The sequence below is a fragment of the Desmodus rotundus genome, chromosome 7, assembly GCF_022682495.2.
Source record: "Desmodus rotundus isolate HL8 chromosome 7, HLdesRot8A.1, whole genome shotgun sequence".
Classification (NCBI taxonomy): Eukaryota; Metazoa; Chordata; class Mammalia; order Chiroptera; family Phyllostomidae; genus Desmodus; species Desmodus rotundus.
In genome coordinates this window covers 63542653-63558255 of record NC_071393.1, presented here as the reverse complement: position 1 = coordinate 63558255, position 15603 = coordinate 63542653, and the positions used below count along the sequence as shown (strand labels likewise).

At 48.3% G+C, this 15603-nt stretch overlaps 2 protein-coding genes across 8 annotated transcripts in view; one reads left to right on the top strand and one right to left on the bottom strand.

Annotated features, from left to right (window-relative positions):
* Positions 1 to 5665, bottom strand: part of SLC7A7 (solute carrier family 7 member 7) — a 32589-nt gene extending 26924 nt beyond the window's left edge. Inside the window, exons 1-2 of one of the 4 annotated variants that reach the window (XM_045192417.2) lie at positions 1189 to 1247; positions 242 to 293 (exon numbers count right to left, since the gene is read on the bottom strand). The gene's annotated coding sequence lies outside the window, so the exon portion shown is untranslated. Of the gene's footprint in view, positions 1 to 72; positions 92 to 241; positions 294 to 1188; positions 1345 to 5486 lie in introns of those variants that run through there. The other 3 variants (XM_024556994.4, XM_045192409.2, XM_045192403.2) reach the window with 3 other exon arrangements.
* Positions 1 to 15282, top strand: part of MRPL52 (mitochondrial ribosomal protein L52) — a 137543-nt gene extending 122261 nt beyond the window's left edge. The window contains exons 1-5 of one of the 4 annotated variants that reach the window (XM_024556127.4): positions 12692 to 12807; positions 12911 to 12971; positions 13060 to 13127; positions 14688 to 14752; positions 15123 to 15282. In XM_024556127.4, the coding sequence (XP_024411895.3) occupies positions 12702 to 12807; positions 12911 to 12971; positions 13060 to 13127; positions 14688 to 14752; positions 15123 to 15263 (441 nt within the window). In that variant the 5' untranslated portion in view covers positions 12692 to 12701 and the 3' untranslated portion in view covers positions 15264 to 15282. Of the gene's footprint in view, positions 1 to 12686; positions 12808 to 12910; positions 12972 to 13059; positions 13128 to 14687; positions 14753 to 15122 lie in introns of those variants that run through there. The other 3 variants (XM_024556136.4, XM_053927946.2, XM_024556155.4) reach the window with 3 other exon arrangements.
* The last annotated feature ends 321 nt before the right edge of the window (positions 15283 to 15603 follow it).

Sequence of the window (15603 nt, the reverse complement as noted above, 5' to 3'; positions counted from 1 at the left end):
GCCCATCAAAACAACCCCAACTTGAACTTTTAAGGAAAGGCACTCGTTCCCCAGAGAGGAAGCATCTCTCACCGTGCTGAGATTGGTGCTGCCACTGGTGCTGCCTACGTGATTTATAAAATTGAAAACTAAAACCTGGTTCTACCTGGGCCTGCTGTGATAAGAGACAGGAATTAGGGCAATCATCTGGCAGTTCCCAGGTGTAACCAAAATAATTTGAGCCAGCGTTTTTCAGCCTTACCTCAAAAAGGTCTGGCCCTGGCCAGTGTGGCTCAGTTGGTTGGAGTGTTGACCTGTAACCCAAAAGGTCATAGGTGCAATTCCCAGTTAAGAGTACATCCCTAGGTTGTGGGTTCAATCCCCAGTTGGGGCTCGTATGGGAAGCAGCCAGTTGATGTTTCTCTCTCACATCAATGTTTCTCTCCCTCTCTCTCCACCTCTCTTCCCCTCTCTCTAAAATCAATAAGCATGTCCTCAGGTGAGGACAAAAAATAAAAAGTCTGTCTTCCCTCCAATTCAGGCTCACCTGTCACCTGTGTTGAGATGCCACATGAGGAACCAACCTTGCAAGCAAATAATCTGTGGGGTCTCCTCACAAGACTGTTCTTTTCGCCCACGGATTCTAGTTCTGGCAAACCTAAAGACTTCAGCAATTTCTTGCTGGAAACCCACAACCATCCCCCTGCTTAGGTGAAGTGCTCAGCCCTAGCAAAGCCCCAGAATCCTCACCTCACCCTGAAGGAAGACAGGCTATTTTCCTCTTTTCCTCGCTTTCTTTTCCAAGATATATTTCCCAGTCCCTAGTATTCCAGATCCCCTGCTGTCAAATCCCTCACATCGGCACAATTGCATCACCCAAATATTATGAATGAGAGAAGGGTGATCCCAATGTACAGCCCAAGTTAGAGATGATTGGAGTCAGCTGATGACCACTGCCCACCCAGGAGCTGCTGCTGGAGATACAGCACTGAAAGCCAAAGCCAGGAAACAGCTGAAGTGGGGTAGCTGATGTTGGCCCCCACAGAGCAGGAGACAGCTGAAAGAAAAAGGTGCAAGGCTGGCTGAGCAAATGGACAGATACTAGGGCTAGAGGCACTGGGGAGATGAAGTGGACACTGCACAGCAGCAAAGAGGGGTTGGGTCATTCGAGGGGGTGGGCTGAAGGAGAGAGTGGGAAGCGCTCACTACCTGGCTAAAGGTGTGAGCAGGTTCCTGCAGCGGCAGCGACTCCAGTGGAAGTGAGGAGCTGTGCTCTGACCACTCCTTCTTCTCAGCCAGCAGTGAAAGGAATGGCCAGGCAAGGGCATATGGATTTAAGTCAAATCAAGAAGTCAAGGAGGGCGGTGGGGCTGAGGGCACGGGAGAGGAGTATTAAGCAACTGTGTCTGAGTCCAAGGTTCACTGGCCCCTCACCTCTGCAAAAAGGGCAACTAGGAGCTCTGGGCTCAGCACTTTCTATGATAAGAAGGCACTCCCTCAGGAATCTCCTTTGACAGGAGCCAGAAGAAAGAACTGTCAGCTGGGCACAGCTCTGAAGCTCTGGAGAAACTGTCTCCTAGCAAATTGGCCCTGATGAGGATGGGGCTGGCTGAGAAACACTGCACAGCCCTAACTCCTAGTCTTCCAGACCCCACCCTAGCCCACTTCTCTCCATTCCAAACCAGAAAGGTTGCACAATGTGATACAAAGGCTTATCACAAACTGAGATTAGAGGAAGTATGAGTGTAGTCCCTGTATCTTGTGATTGGATCGGCTGTCCTAAGAGTAGAACACTTCACACTTCCCCACACAGAGTGAGGTGTGGCTGCCCCTAAACTTGGGACATTACTCCAAGGCTGAGCCTCAAGCTACTTCCAAGGAAACAAAGTCAAGAAATTATACTCAAACCTCTGGCTACATTCACCCACCCTCCCTCTTGTGCCCTTTCATCCTTAAGAAAATATTCTAGGATCTTTGGGTAACCGTAACTCTTAACAAACATCTTCCCCAAATACAAGTTTACTCCAATCTCCTAAAAATATTAGCGGAAATAGGATTTCACTGAGCTACTTTGAACATAGAGGCACAGAATAGAAAGAAAAAGTTGAATATTTTTTGGAAATCATAGATTATTCTACCTTTTTAGTCTACTTAAATCAGGTATTTTGGGTCTCTTTTACCAAAAGAAATATAATCTATCCATTCTGAAATCCAACTATCTGTCCTTTTTCACAACTCTTTAGAAACAGCCCTCTTTGGTTATTCTACAACCACAGAATCATGATCTAAAAATCCCAGGGGGATTTATCTTTACCCTACTCCCTCTCATCCTAGCCCCTTAAACTTTTTTTTAAACCAAGAGAAGGTTCCAGATGTTAGCCCTCCCAGACATCATGCTTTTCCCAAATCACCCTCACAAATGTCTGAAATCTGTGGATGAAAACAAGGGGTTCTATGGAGAGTAACTTCGAAGGGTAATCTAATTATAAATTATAACCTAACTGGGCAGGTTATGATGGGTAGTCATGCCCCAGACATACAAATTCTTTACTAAAAGGTTTATCTTTGACTTAAGCATTCGCTGTTCACTGTTTGTGTACATCTAGGTTAACACACCTTTGAAATGCCCCATCCTTCTAGTATATAACTGAGACAGGATAGTAAGAAGCTACAAAAATTCCTTGGCAAGTGGAACAGGGAAACTGAGACAGACAGCTGAACAAACTGGCCAAGCAATTTACAGCCAAATACAGAAGTCCTCTGAGGCCCTAGAGAGGACATCTAGGCCTCAGTTGTGTTTCAGCTCCAGGCCCAGAAAAGCAGCAAAACCAGGTGGGTGACACCAGGATTCATTTCAATGACTAATGACTGCGTCCTGGCACTGACCAATCAGTGGAGACCACAACCCTGAAAGAGCACACCTGGAAAACTGATGAATATCTGCTGAAACCCTCCCCTGAGACCTCCCCCTGAGATTCCCACCTGCAAGAGAGAAATAAAAGCCTCAACACAAAGGACCCAGCTCTTCCAGCTCCAGCTAGCTCTCCTTCTGGGGAGCATCCTGCGCCATCCCTTTTCCCCTCTTCTTCCCTCTCTTCTTCTGCCACAGGCATGTGTCTCCTAAACTCATAAGGGTCCTCACAAGATCTACAACCAGGGAAGCAATGGGCAGAGGTAGCTCGTCCCAGGCTAGTCCCCTGAACCTCTCCCCAAGCCCCCTTTTCTCTGACTTCCCAGTGAGCTCAAGTAGCCCAGCCTAGGCTCTCCTATTGTTTCCTCTATGTTAGGCCCTTCCTCATTTTACTGCCCTCAGCTTTAATAAATGTGCTCTCAGTGTAGTGAAATCTTTCCTACACAAGGTCAAGAGCCCACATACTACCCGCTGGCCCTAGGCAGACCCACTCAGTGCCAGGTCCCTGTCCGGTCATATGCCCACCCTTTCAAGGCCCTCCTTCTAATATATGCCCCACCCTCAAGAGAGCACATAACCTTACCCTGGAATCCAACCCCCACCTTGCTTTTTCCACCTTCATGTAATCTCCCTTATATTCCCACTTAATTTCAAATGCATAAAAGAAACTATAAAACTTATTCTCAGGAGCATTTGAGATCTTGTTCCCCCAGCATATGTTCAGTTTGGCACAAATGAACTCTTACAAAAATTCTCTACAGGTCTGAACATTTCTTATGTCTACAAATCCATCCAGAGAAGACTGTCCTTTTCTCCCAGGTGCCCCCTAAATGCTCCCATAATAATGATAGCTGTCATTTGCTGAGCACTTATTGGAGCCAGACACACTGCTAGGCACCTAAATGCCCTACCTCATTCAATCCTCCCTGCAGCCCCTTGAGGCAGGCACTAAGTCCCATGCCAGGGCGCCAAACTAGTGAGGGCAGGCTAGCCAACAGAGCCCAAGCTCTTAACTGGCACTGCACTACCTCCCCAACAACCCTACTCCCTCCTGTCTGCCCAGCCTCCAAGCCTTCTTCAGACAATAAAACACTTCAGATGGCTTCCTAATGATTTCCCTGGGAGGCGGTGTGATTAGATTAAAAAGAAAGCCTCTGCCCTCCTTCAGCCTGAAGCCTAGACCCTCCAACAAAGCCATCCACCTCCTTCCTGGCTGTTCCTCCCCTTTCTCATCTCTTTGCAGGCAAATACAAGCCCTCTTGGCAGCACTGCGACTGCTAGGGTGCCCACTTACAAAGCAAACAAGGTGCATGGAAATATATCATCACGCCTGCCCTTTTAAGGCCCGATTCATTGGCACCGAGGGGTGGGCATGTGTCCTAATGGGACATTAAGAAAAGAAGAAGAAGAAATGAAGGAGGGACAAAGGAAAGAGAGAGAGCATGAGGGCAAGTAGGGAGAGAAGTGTGTTGGGTTTAGTTCCTGCCTAAGTGGTATCTGAAAAGAGAAGTCCTTCTCCTGGAATCTTGAGACAGAAACCCACACTCCAGCAAACAGCACACCCTAGCGGCCTCACCAGGAATGCTAAGAGTAGAACCTCCTTAGCCTACCCTGCACTTGCCCACACATACTGGGCAGGGGTGGCTGTCCTTCACAGGAAAGAAAACCTCTTTTATCAACCACCACCTAGCACCAACGCCAGAAATGGGCAGAAAGGTACCGTCTTTGGCAGCTCACAGTCCTCCCTGAGACCCTGGCTCACAGGGTAATGCTTCCATCAGTTAGGCAGCCTGGGACGGCAGGACCTCTCCAAAAGGGCTCTTGCACACCAGGCTTTACAGAACAATTTTGCAGAGTCTAGAACCCCATAAGACAACGGTGTTCCAGGACCCCTTGTCCTATTCCCCTGTCTGAAGTGCATTCAGGACCTAGCGGAGATTATAGAACAACACACTCATCCTACAGCCTGTGGGAGAAGTTTCAGATTCACAGGCTCAGGAAACGCAGTCAGCAGGGTCCCCAGGACACAGTGCCTGGCTCAGGAGCCAGCGGGGCCCCTTGCCCTAGCTCCACCCATGAATGGCAACAGCAAAACACCCTATCTCCAGAAACCCGCACGGAGTTCAGGGTCTTGGCTCCTCAGTCAAGCTCAGGGAGCTAAATGTGAGTGGATCGTTTCTCCCCCAGAGACCCCTATCCTGCCTTCCTAGTTCCAACTGGCCTGTGCTGCATCCCCTAACAACAGAAAGAGAAAACAAATACACTCTGGTACAGCTAGATTGCCCCATCACCCCAAGCTGGAATCTCAGCTCCTCCCTCCCCAGTTCTCCATTTGTTTTTCTATATTCCGCTGTGGCTACGACAGTCCAAAAAGGAAAAAAGTGAAACAAGAAATTGTTTACTCCTGTGGCCAGGTGTTTCATTAATGTAGGGCTGAAGACTCTGGGCAGAGGGCTCTTCCTAGGGAGGGTCAGCGCTGGGGCCAGGAAACAAGAGGCTCTGAGTCCCCTCCATTCAGTCCGTCTTGAGGACTCTCACTCCATCCTCCTACTGCACTTCCCCTCTCACCCACTGACCCCCGTATCCCACCTCTTACCAGTCCCGTGACCTTTGGGCAGGTTCGAGGAGGAGGGGCTACCAGCACGCTGGGGGGCGGGGGGCGGAAAAGGTGCTGGGAAGGGACACCAGGGTATGGCTGGAGTTGCAGCAGCTGTTGACTCTGAGGAGCAGAAAAGGTAGAGGGTAATGGGACCGAAATGGAAAACAGGAAAACATATGTGTGACTCTGGCCGGCTGCAGCAGCTGGGAGGGGCCAGAAGGACGGGCTGGAGCTGGGACCCATAGGACCTCCACGCCTGCCCGCCCCTAGGCTCCTCCTCTTCCCTAGCTCAGCAACCCCATTTAGCACACCCTCTAGTCCCCCCGCAACTTCCTTGTTGCCCTACACTTACTGAGCACTGAAGCTCTCCCAGTGACTTACACTACCCTCCTCATGCCCTAACTCCTCCCCCCTAATTCTATTTCCCCTGCATCTCCCACTCTCATACTATCATTGGCCCTGCCGAAGGCATAGAATCCACGGTTAGGGCAATGGACCTCTGTGGTCCCATCTCCAGAGTCTCAGTGCCATTTCAGCCCCTATGTAATTCAATCCATACCAATAAATGTCACTTTGGGGGCGCAGTTGAGCGCATACCTAAACGCTAAGCAAGCCCACTCACAATCAGGTCCGCAACTGATTTTGGTGATGTACGTGTTGCCAAGGCCAGCCAAGGGGACCTAAGCCAGCCCTGGAACAGGGCTAATGAGTTGGCATCACTTCAAACCAGGATTATTTAAATATGTTGAATGTTTATTTAACAAAAGTGGGGGAATATGATTTTCTGGGAATAAAAACGTTAGCCTCATTCTTTCTACTGAAAATTAGAATTACGTGAATTCATTATACACAACTTTCTGAAGCAGACAACTTCTTGGTAGCCATATTAAACCATTTAAGATGTAGATATGATATAAATCTCACTCAGGGAGTGGCACTTCACAGTGTAAGGTGCATTCGCAAGATTCTAGCTGTGACAGGTGCCTTTAAGCAACTAAAAGCTGGTCATAGGGCTAAACCGCGCAACTTATACCTTGTACTTGCTCATTGCAAAATTATTTTGGAGACAGGTGGTCCAGGTAAGCAGTCTTTAAGGATTTCTCAGTGGGTGGGAGCCAACTTACAGTTCACCAAGAGACACAGCCAGAAGTCAGAGTTCACTGGTACAAATGTCCAAATTACTCCAAGAATAATTTAGTGCCCTTTGAGACCCAGGCTGCTGCCCAGCTGGTCTGCCCCTTAATCCTACTCTGGAGTCAGGTCCAAGCTGTAAATGAGGGAAATACCAGAAGTCTAAAACTGCCCCTCAGCTCTGGCCCCTGCTCTCTCACTCCACTCCAGCCACACTGGCCTCCTCGCTGCTGCCACACAAGCATGCTCCAGGGTAAGAGCTTTGGCAATTGCTGTTCCCTCTGCCTGCAACATTCTTCCCAGAGATATTAATCCTTACACTCATTCCATTCAGGTCTGTGCTTAAACACCAACCTCTGCATCCCTTCACCACGTTTGACTTTTCTTCAAGGGCACTCATTACCATGCCAAATTTGGAGTTGTTGTCAGCTGCCCCACTAGAATGCAAGCATCACCAGAGCTTTATTTACCCCTATTCTCAGTAAGGGCACATGCGGACCGTTAAGAAATGTTTGCTGGAGGAATGAATGAACAACGCTGTCCCCCTAGACTGATTTGCCAGCTGGCTGGGCTCTGGGAATGTCCTTGAACTTGCCCTTCAGACCTACCTATGCGGCTGCAGCAGCTGCTGCTGCTCTGGCTCCTAAGCAGGAAGTATTTAGAAATATGTGCTCGTTTTCATAGTAATGGGTTTACTATAACATAGTAAAGGAAAGAGAAAGTATAATTTTCAGGTTTACTGGGAGGCCTAGAATAGTTTGAAATGCACTCTTTGTTTTATTAATGGGAAAACAAAAACAAAAAAAGCCCCTCATCTAACCGCTTTCCCGGATCCGGAAAGCTCTTAGTGCTCCGTCCCACCACCCAGGCTCAGGAGACACTTCTGGATGCAATGAGAGCAAAGTGCCACGGCCTCGAAGCGGCGAAAGGGCGGAGGAGGAGAATGCAGAGGAAGGCGAGCGCTCAGGTTCAAGAGGGGCCCACGAACCCTTAAGCGTGAACTCTCCCCCACACCCCGCTCCCGGCTACCCCGCCCTCAGCTCTCTGGGCCCCGCCCGGCGACCCTCGCCCCTTATCCACACTCCCTCCGCCCCCGCCCGCCCGGCTCGCCGTTTTTCACTTTTGCGCCCTTCTCCCACTTTCCCCACCCTGCCTCACTTTCCGGGGCCCGGGGCCTTCACGTCGCTCCCGCCTTCTCTCTTTAGTTCCCTCTTTCTCTGGGCCAGGGTCCGTGTCTGCGGCCCTCAGATCTCGCCTTCTCAAACCCTGAATCTGCCTCTCCCCGCCCTCAAAGCCCATGTCAACAGTTGGGTCGTCCTTGGGGTCCAGGTCTGTCTGCGGGTCCCGAACACGTTTGTGCCTTGGGGGACCAGGACCCCGCTCCACCCGGCGTCCCTTCAGGTCCCCCCACCTGGCCAAGTAGCTCTCGCCCCTCGCGGGCTCCCGAAAGCGCTAGAGGGGCTTGTGGTAGGTGCAGGCAAAGGGCGCAAGGACCGAGAACCCAGGGACCTCGCAACCTGCTCCTCTGCCTTCTCCTGGCTCAGGCACGGCTGCGCTGCCTCTGGGAATGAAAATGACTGCGGATGCCCTCCGACTCGTCCTCCGCCCCAGGACTGCTCAGCTTCCTCTGCCCTCCCTCCCAATCCAGCTGGAGCTGGCGGCCCGACCGGGGTCGGGCAACCCCGCGGGCCTCCAGCCCCGAGACGCTCGGCTGAAACTCGGAGGGGCTCGGGACCACAAAGCCCTGTGGGAGAAAGCAGCGGGAGCAGCGCCCGCTCGGAGCTGGGGGAGGGGTCTCCCGGAAGGGCGTCTCCTCCCCCCAGGTTCTCGACTCCCCCGCCCCCTCGGGGGAGCTGTTGCGTCATCTTCGAGATCCCAAATTAAGGAAAGTGGTCTCCTCTAGGACAGAAAGGTGTCGGGCGGTGGGGCCGCCGCCAGGAGGCAGCACTTAACAAAAAATGTCCTGGCTGAGGGTGCCTTGGGAGGCTGGAGGCACCAAAGCACCTTTCACCTGAAGAGTCTTAGAGGCAGCGTCAACCCAACAGTAGAGAAATTTGCTGGGCTTGTTCAAAAAAAAAGGGGGGATCTGTCAATGCTTCACCATGTCTTAAGGCTAAAAAATAACTTGTAAATAAAAGTTTCCTTTGTATACCTTTTGGACAGTCTCACTTTGGCATTTTATAAAGCCAACGTTACCACTCTGCAGAGATGCACAGAGAGCCACCCACCTTCAAGAGCAGTCTGGTGGAAAGCCACAGCTTAAGGGATTTCAAAGTTGTTGGGGCGGGGGGGGGATGGTGTAGCCCGAGGTCATATTGATTTAGCAGGGATTTGACAGCCACGGGATAAGAAAAGGAATACATTACAATAATTATGTAGATAATAAGAAAATAATATGCGAAGCAATGCACTGCGTGAGTGGGTGGTTTATAGCCATCAGTGCCCACACTTCTCACTGGGTGTGACAGGGATTTGATCTTTAGCTGTCCTAAGAAGGAAGATAATGAAGGCATGTGAAATAAGACACTTCCCAAACCTTAGAATTTGGTCACAAGTAAGGAAAAAAGGGAAGAGGAAGCAAAACGACGTGGTGCTGGCAACACAATCAGCTTCACTTACGCTCTCTCCAACATCATCATTAATCATCCCAACGGTTTAAAAAGCACCTAATTGCCCAGAGCAGAGGAGTTGTACAAAAGTTACTGTATGCAGACTGGACAGAAGGATATTTAAATAGAGATGTTGGACAAAAAAAAAAAAAAGTGGATAACAAAATGTTCAAGCCAGCCCTGGATGGTGTGGCTCAGTGGATTGAGCGCTGGCCTGTCCGATTCCGAGTCAGGGCACCTGCCTGGGTTGTGGGCCAGGTCCTCAGTAGGGGGCGTGCCAGAGGCAACCACACACTGATGTTTCCCTCTCTTTCTCCCTCCCTTCCCCTCTGTCTAACAATAAATAATATCTTTAAAAGAAATGTTAAAGCCAAATACAGGGCATTATGCCCTTGAGGGGCAAAAGTTAAAGAGAGGGGAGACATGGAGCTCAGATTCCTGATGCTTCCCATTGCTCTTAACTTCAGCCTTTGCCAGATGAACTCCAGAAGTAGAAAGACATCTAGTTTGGGATGCTGAAACCACTTTCCTGTGGCTTATGAGTCTGAAGAAGTCATTGAGGAGAGCTTTCCAAGTGCCAAACCCCTCCCTTGCACGTACTCCCTGACGTCCCTGAGAATGCGGATGATGTTAGCTGTCAGCTCTAGTGTTCTGTCTCTCTCTCTCTCAAAATCCTAACCCATATTTCCTGCTATTTGCAGCCCATGGATTGTCCCCCTGCCACATCAAAATAACCATGTCAAAGGCTGAACTTGTCTTCTTTCCCAAGACCTTTCCCCTCCCAGATTTCCCGGTTTTCATGGTCAAACTTCCCATCTTGCCCCGAGGTTCTCCAGCTGTAGCTCCTAGACTCCCACAGCTATTAAATGATCATGTGTTCACTGCTGCAGGTAGAGTTCATATTGTCCACGTTATTTGTGCACACTAATGCATGTTCCTTTTTTTAAAGATTTTATTTACTTTTAGAGAGAAGGGAAGGGAGGGAAAAAGAGAGGGAGAGAAACAGCAATGTGCAAGAGTTACAAGGATCAGTTGCCTCTCGCACTCCCACAACCAGGCACCCAGCCCACAACCCAGGCACATGCCCTGACTGGGAATCGAACCAGCGACCTTCGGTTCACAGGCCAGCACTCAATCCACTGAGCCACACCAGCCAGGGCGCATGTTCCCTTTTTTATGATTATGCAGATCAATGGTGTCCCCTTCTGTGTTACTACTAGAATAAAGGAATGTTGCTGGTTCAGTTCTATAAACACTATAAAGATATAGCATTGGGCCCTGACTAGTGTGGCTCAGTGGGTTGGGAGTCGTCCCGCAAACCAAAAGGTCACCACCAGTTCAATTCCCAGTAGGTTGGGGCACATACCTGAGTTGTGGGCCAGGTTCCTGGTCCCGGTTTGGGGGTTATGTAAGAGGCAACTGATCAATGTTTCTCTCCTTTCTCCCTCCTTTCCCCTCTCTCTCAAACTAAATAAAATCTTTTTCAAAAAATAAAAAGATATAGCATTGGTTGTAGTGTCATCTTTCCCGCCAATCTTGAATGTTGACACTGAGGTTATTTTTCCAACCCTTGGCTTCTACTGCTACTTAATTCCCCAAGTGTAAACTGTGTAATGGGATTCCAGTTCTGTCTGCCTCAGCTGTCCATCTCAGAACCAGCCAAAGGCACATGGAGCCCAGCTTGAGAAAGGTGTCACTCAGTGCTTATTACAACTATAGAACAATAAATCCACAGCCACATTTTGGTTCAATTTCTTGATCTCTGAAAACTATAAGCAATCTATACAATGATTACCTCCTGGACTGTCTTATCTACTTTACAGGTTTATTATGAAAATTGTAGGAAATCATTTATACAGAAGTGTTTTTGGTAAGTGAAAATGAAGCATATGAATGTAAGATGATAATGGTACTCTATTGTCTTATTTCCCTCGCTTAGTTTTTTTGGTCCATCTGTTGATTTATAGTTAAATTTTCTTTTTTAAAAAAATTGTATTGTATTTTTTCCGTTACCATTCAACCCCCTTATACCTCCCTCCCCACTGCAATCACCGCACTGTTGTCCACATATGAGTCCCTTTTCCTCCATCCCTCCACCCCGAACCTCTCACCCCCTCCCTGACGACCAACCAAGTTTCTTTTGTTCCCATTCCTTCTTCTGGTTCAGTCCTATCCTCTACTATTCTTATTGTTATCAAAATAACTTCTTTTACTTCTTAAACTAGGATCCACCCTTCCCCTCTTTCAAAGCACAGCTCAGAGGCACCTCCTGTGGAAACACTTCGCAGTCTTGCAGAAGGAAATGATAAACTGCAAATAGGCCATTACACCATACCTTCAGGTTCTCTCTGTCAGCACGTGTTTGTCTAGCCTAGCACACAGTAATCGCCGCTTTTGTAGGACCTTCACCATTTGTAAGCACTTTCACTTACATTATCATCCTTAAAATGTCTGCACAAATGTTATATATTACGCTTTTTTAAAAAAAGATTTTATTTATTTTTAGAGAGAGGGGAAGGGAGGGAGAAAGAGAGAGAAACATCAATGTGTGGTTGCCTCCCACGCACCCCCCACTGGGGACCCAGCCCGAAACCCAGGCACGTGTCCTGACTGGAAAGGGAACCACCAGCCTTGAGGCTCGCCGGCCAGCGCTCAATCCACTGAGCCACGCCAACCAAGGCTATTAAGCTTTTTTTAATGAAGAAATTAAGGATAATGACTTACTCAAAGTAAGTAAGTAATTAAAAAAGAGGAAGGAATCACAGATGTGGATTCGCCACTTACTAGTACCTACCTCACAGGGTTGTTGCAAAAATTATATTCGCCAATGCATGGTGGTAGCTCTTACAAAAATGGAATCAGATCTTAGCTCTGGTACTTCCTCAAGAAAGCCTTGCCAGCCTATTCTAGATCAAGTTTCCTTATATGCTCACAAGCATCACATACTTCTCTTCCTTATCTCAGCTGCAATATTAAACAGTAATTGTGATTATTTGTTGTCTTCTCTCTCTAGACTGGGAGCTCTATCAGACTAATGATGTCTGTCCTGCTCCCCACAGAGTCCCCTAGACTTAATACAGTGCTCCTCACTGTATTAAGCTCCCCAATTTTGTTGGCTAAATGAGACTTGAAATCCAAACTTTTTGATTCTTTAGGTTTGACTCTTAGGCTGGGAAAAATGTCACAGGAATGAGGGAGAAGACAGAATGAGGTGACGAGTATGTTACTCTGCTGAAATAAAAGATAAATTTCAAAGGACTAGAGACTGCTGCGGGGAACTCACAGAAACAGTTCATAATGGTCCAGTCTAGGAGGACACCTCCACTGAGAATATAACCACCATTGAGGATGCATACGGATGAAATACGGATGAAAGAACCGTTCTGGTCCAAAAACCAAGCCGCAGTTTTGTCCTTCTCTTCCGTACAGTGACCCAAGATGGCGGCACCCGTGATTGAAAACTAGGTTCAGGATGGCGGCCTCCTGCTCCCCCTACACCGTCGCACGTGGCCCCAGAGGCCACGCCCACTTCCGTTTCCTCGCCCACAGCATGGCTGCGTTAGGTACTCTGCTCTCTTGTAAGTGGATGTAGGGTACGTGGGCCGGGGAGCCCGTGGGGGCGGGCGTGGGACCCGTGGGCTGGCAGCACGGCCTCTCTCCCAACTCTGCCCTGTTTTCCAGCAGGTGTCCGGAGGCTGCACTGCGGCGCAGCGGCTCGGGCGGGCAGCCAGTGGAGACTCCAGTGAATGCCGGTTTAGGGAAGCGAGGGGGGGGGGGCGGGGGTCCAGAAGCTTTAATGAGTCTTAACCCGACTGTTTTTATCCACCCAGGCAGGGCCTGGCTGCCAACCCCTCCGGCTACGGACCCCTTACGGAGCTCCCAGACTGGTCTTACGCGGGTGAGCGCTGACCTGACAGTTAACCCTACTCTGGAGGGTTTCACTTTGAGAGAACGCTCTTCGACAGAGCAGGGATGTGGGAATGTGTCTGAGTGAACAACTTATTGAACTTTATAGGGGGAAGAAACCCTAGTTCATTTTGTAAATTAAACTACTCCTGTGGAAAATAAAGGTAGACAGGATCTTTTGGCTTGTGCAGATAAACAGAAGACAATTGGGACTTCGGGCGGCCCCCGGGGAAGGTAGTGAAAAGACTCTACGCTTCTCAAAAGTGGGACGTAGTTCTTAGAAACTTAGGAGGAACCGCCCATCTGTGTGTTGAGTGCATTATTGAGAATTTGGTACCTAATTCAGGGAGAGCTCCTTGAAAGGCTGCCTAAATGAGCATCTCAGAGAGAGGAGTCCTTTTGGATTTTACAGGAATATGATCCTGCTTAATCGGATATTTGGTGTCTGAAGAGGATGGTGCAGATCTTTTGTATTTGTTATTTACTGTAGAAAGCCTAGGAGCTCCTTGAAGTAGTATGGAATATCGGAAAGACTCTGGAATTGATTCTTAATCCAGGTTTCTCAACTTGCTAACTTTATAGGTCTTGGACAGGTTACTTAATTGTTTACCTCAGTTTCCACATCTGTAAAAGAGTACCTATCTCATATGGTTCTTGTAAGGATAAAATGAAATGACAAATGTACACCTGGCATACTATTGGCTCCCTTGATTGATAAATAATATCCCTTATCTGTCTTGCCTTCAAACTTTTGTACACAGTTTCACTCTGTTTGTTTCCTTATTGAAAATGTCCTTTCTCTTCAACTCCTTTATAAGCTATTTGAGATACTGCATCCTCTTAGCAAGTCTGCAGATATTTATGAAACTTGTGTTCTGTGCACATGTGCCTACACTACAGTGAAAGCTTAGTGACACAGTCCCTGGTCACAAGAAACTTAAAGTCTAGCTGGGGAAACAAAGCATAGACATTTTGAATATTAAATAATATTCCACTGCTCTGCTAGTTTCCAAAAGGACTTGAGATGGCTGAATAAGGTTAAAAACAATAGTGCAATAAATGTCCCAAGGCAAATAGATGGATATTAAATGATTGATATGTGCTTCTTTCATAAGAGAGAGTTGAATAGGTTAGAGAAGGTTTCTGGGACAGATGGGGCTTGAGGTGGGCCTAAGGATGAGAATTTGGCTGGAAGGAAAGGCAAGAGGTGTTTTTCTCAGTATGGAGTGAGATGGACTTTAGCAAAGACTCATGCTGAGTAGCACAGTGGTCAGTGTGCTTGAGTGGAGTGTTTCTGAAGATAACACAGGCAATTCAGCATTGCAAAGAACCTTGAATTCCAGGCTAATGAGGGGTAAGTAAAATCGAGTAGGAACATGCCTGGGAGCTTATTCTTGGTGGTTCTGACATACTTCACCCTCAAAGGTGAGGGACATGTTTTAGTAGAACTTCACAGTGAGAGTATCAATTCCTCCCTCATTCCTGTCAGTGCTTTCACAAGGTGCTCCAGACCATGCCTAATATTTGCCTTTTCTCTCACTTCTATCTGCAGATGGGCGCCCTGCTCCTCCAATGAAAGGCCATCTTCAAAGAAAAGCCCAAAGGGAGAAGTTTGCAGTGAGTGACTAGAGCTGCAGCCAGGGCAACCTGCATGTAATATGAAGGAGAAAGTTTAAATCACAATTTGTCTCGAGCTGTGTTGACACCTAAGTTAACATGTACCACTCACACTAAAGTTTTAATAGTACTGTGAGAAGGGAGGAATAGAGTGGGGTACTCCTAGGGCAGGAACCAGTAGTAAGACATTCTGCCACACATTTTACCATCTTCCTCCTGCTTCCCAACCGGGAGCCTGGCCCCACCCCTTCCCCAGTCAGCAGTGTCATTTTCCAACTGAAACCTCTGACTTTGATCTGTGAGTGAAAGGATATATGGTGCAGAGCTCAAGCCCCAGATGTTACGCACACTGTTTTCCTGTCTGTTTCAGAGACGAGTGGTACTGCTGTCACAGGAAATGGATGCTGGATTACAGGCATGGCAGCTCAGGCAGCAGGAGAAGTTGCAGGAAGAAGAAAGGAAGCAGAAAAATGCTCTTAAACCTAAAGGGGCTGCACTGCCAAGTCAATAAAAAGCAACTATCTCCCTTCCCCAGCCTCTCTCTGGCTTTTTGCCCGTCACCTTCATGCCTCATCCCAACCATCTTTTAATTCCCCATCCATCTTCAGAGCAAAAGAGCTCGAATGCCACATAGAACAGGTTATAAGAACACTGCCTGCAATGGTTGGTTCAGTGCCCTCACCCCTGCTCCCTTCCAGTTCAGGGGTATCTTGCTCCAAGGTACTTACCCCTTCCTTTGCTGGTCATAGGACTGGCCCAACTACGAGCATTTACTGCTCTGCAAACATGATAAAGAGACAGCAGTTTCCTTCATCTTAGCCAGGCATTCAAGCCTTAAAAAGCCAATATAT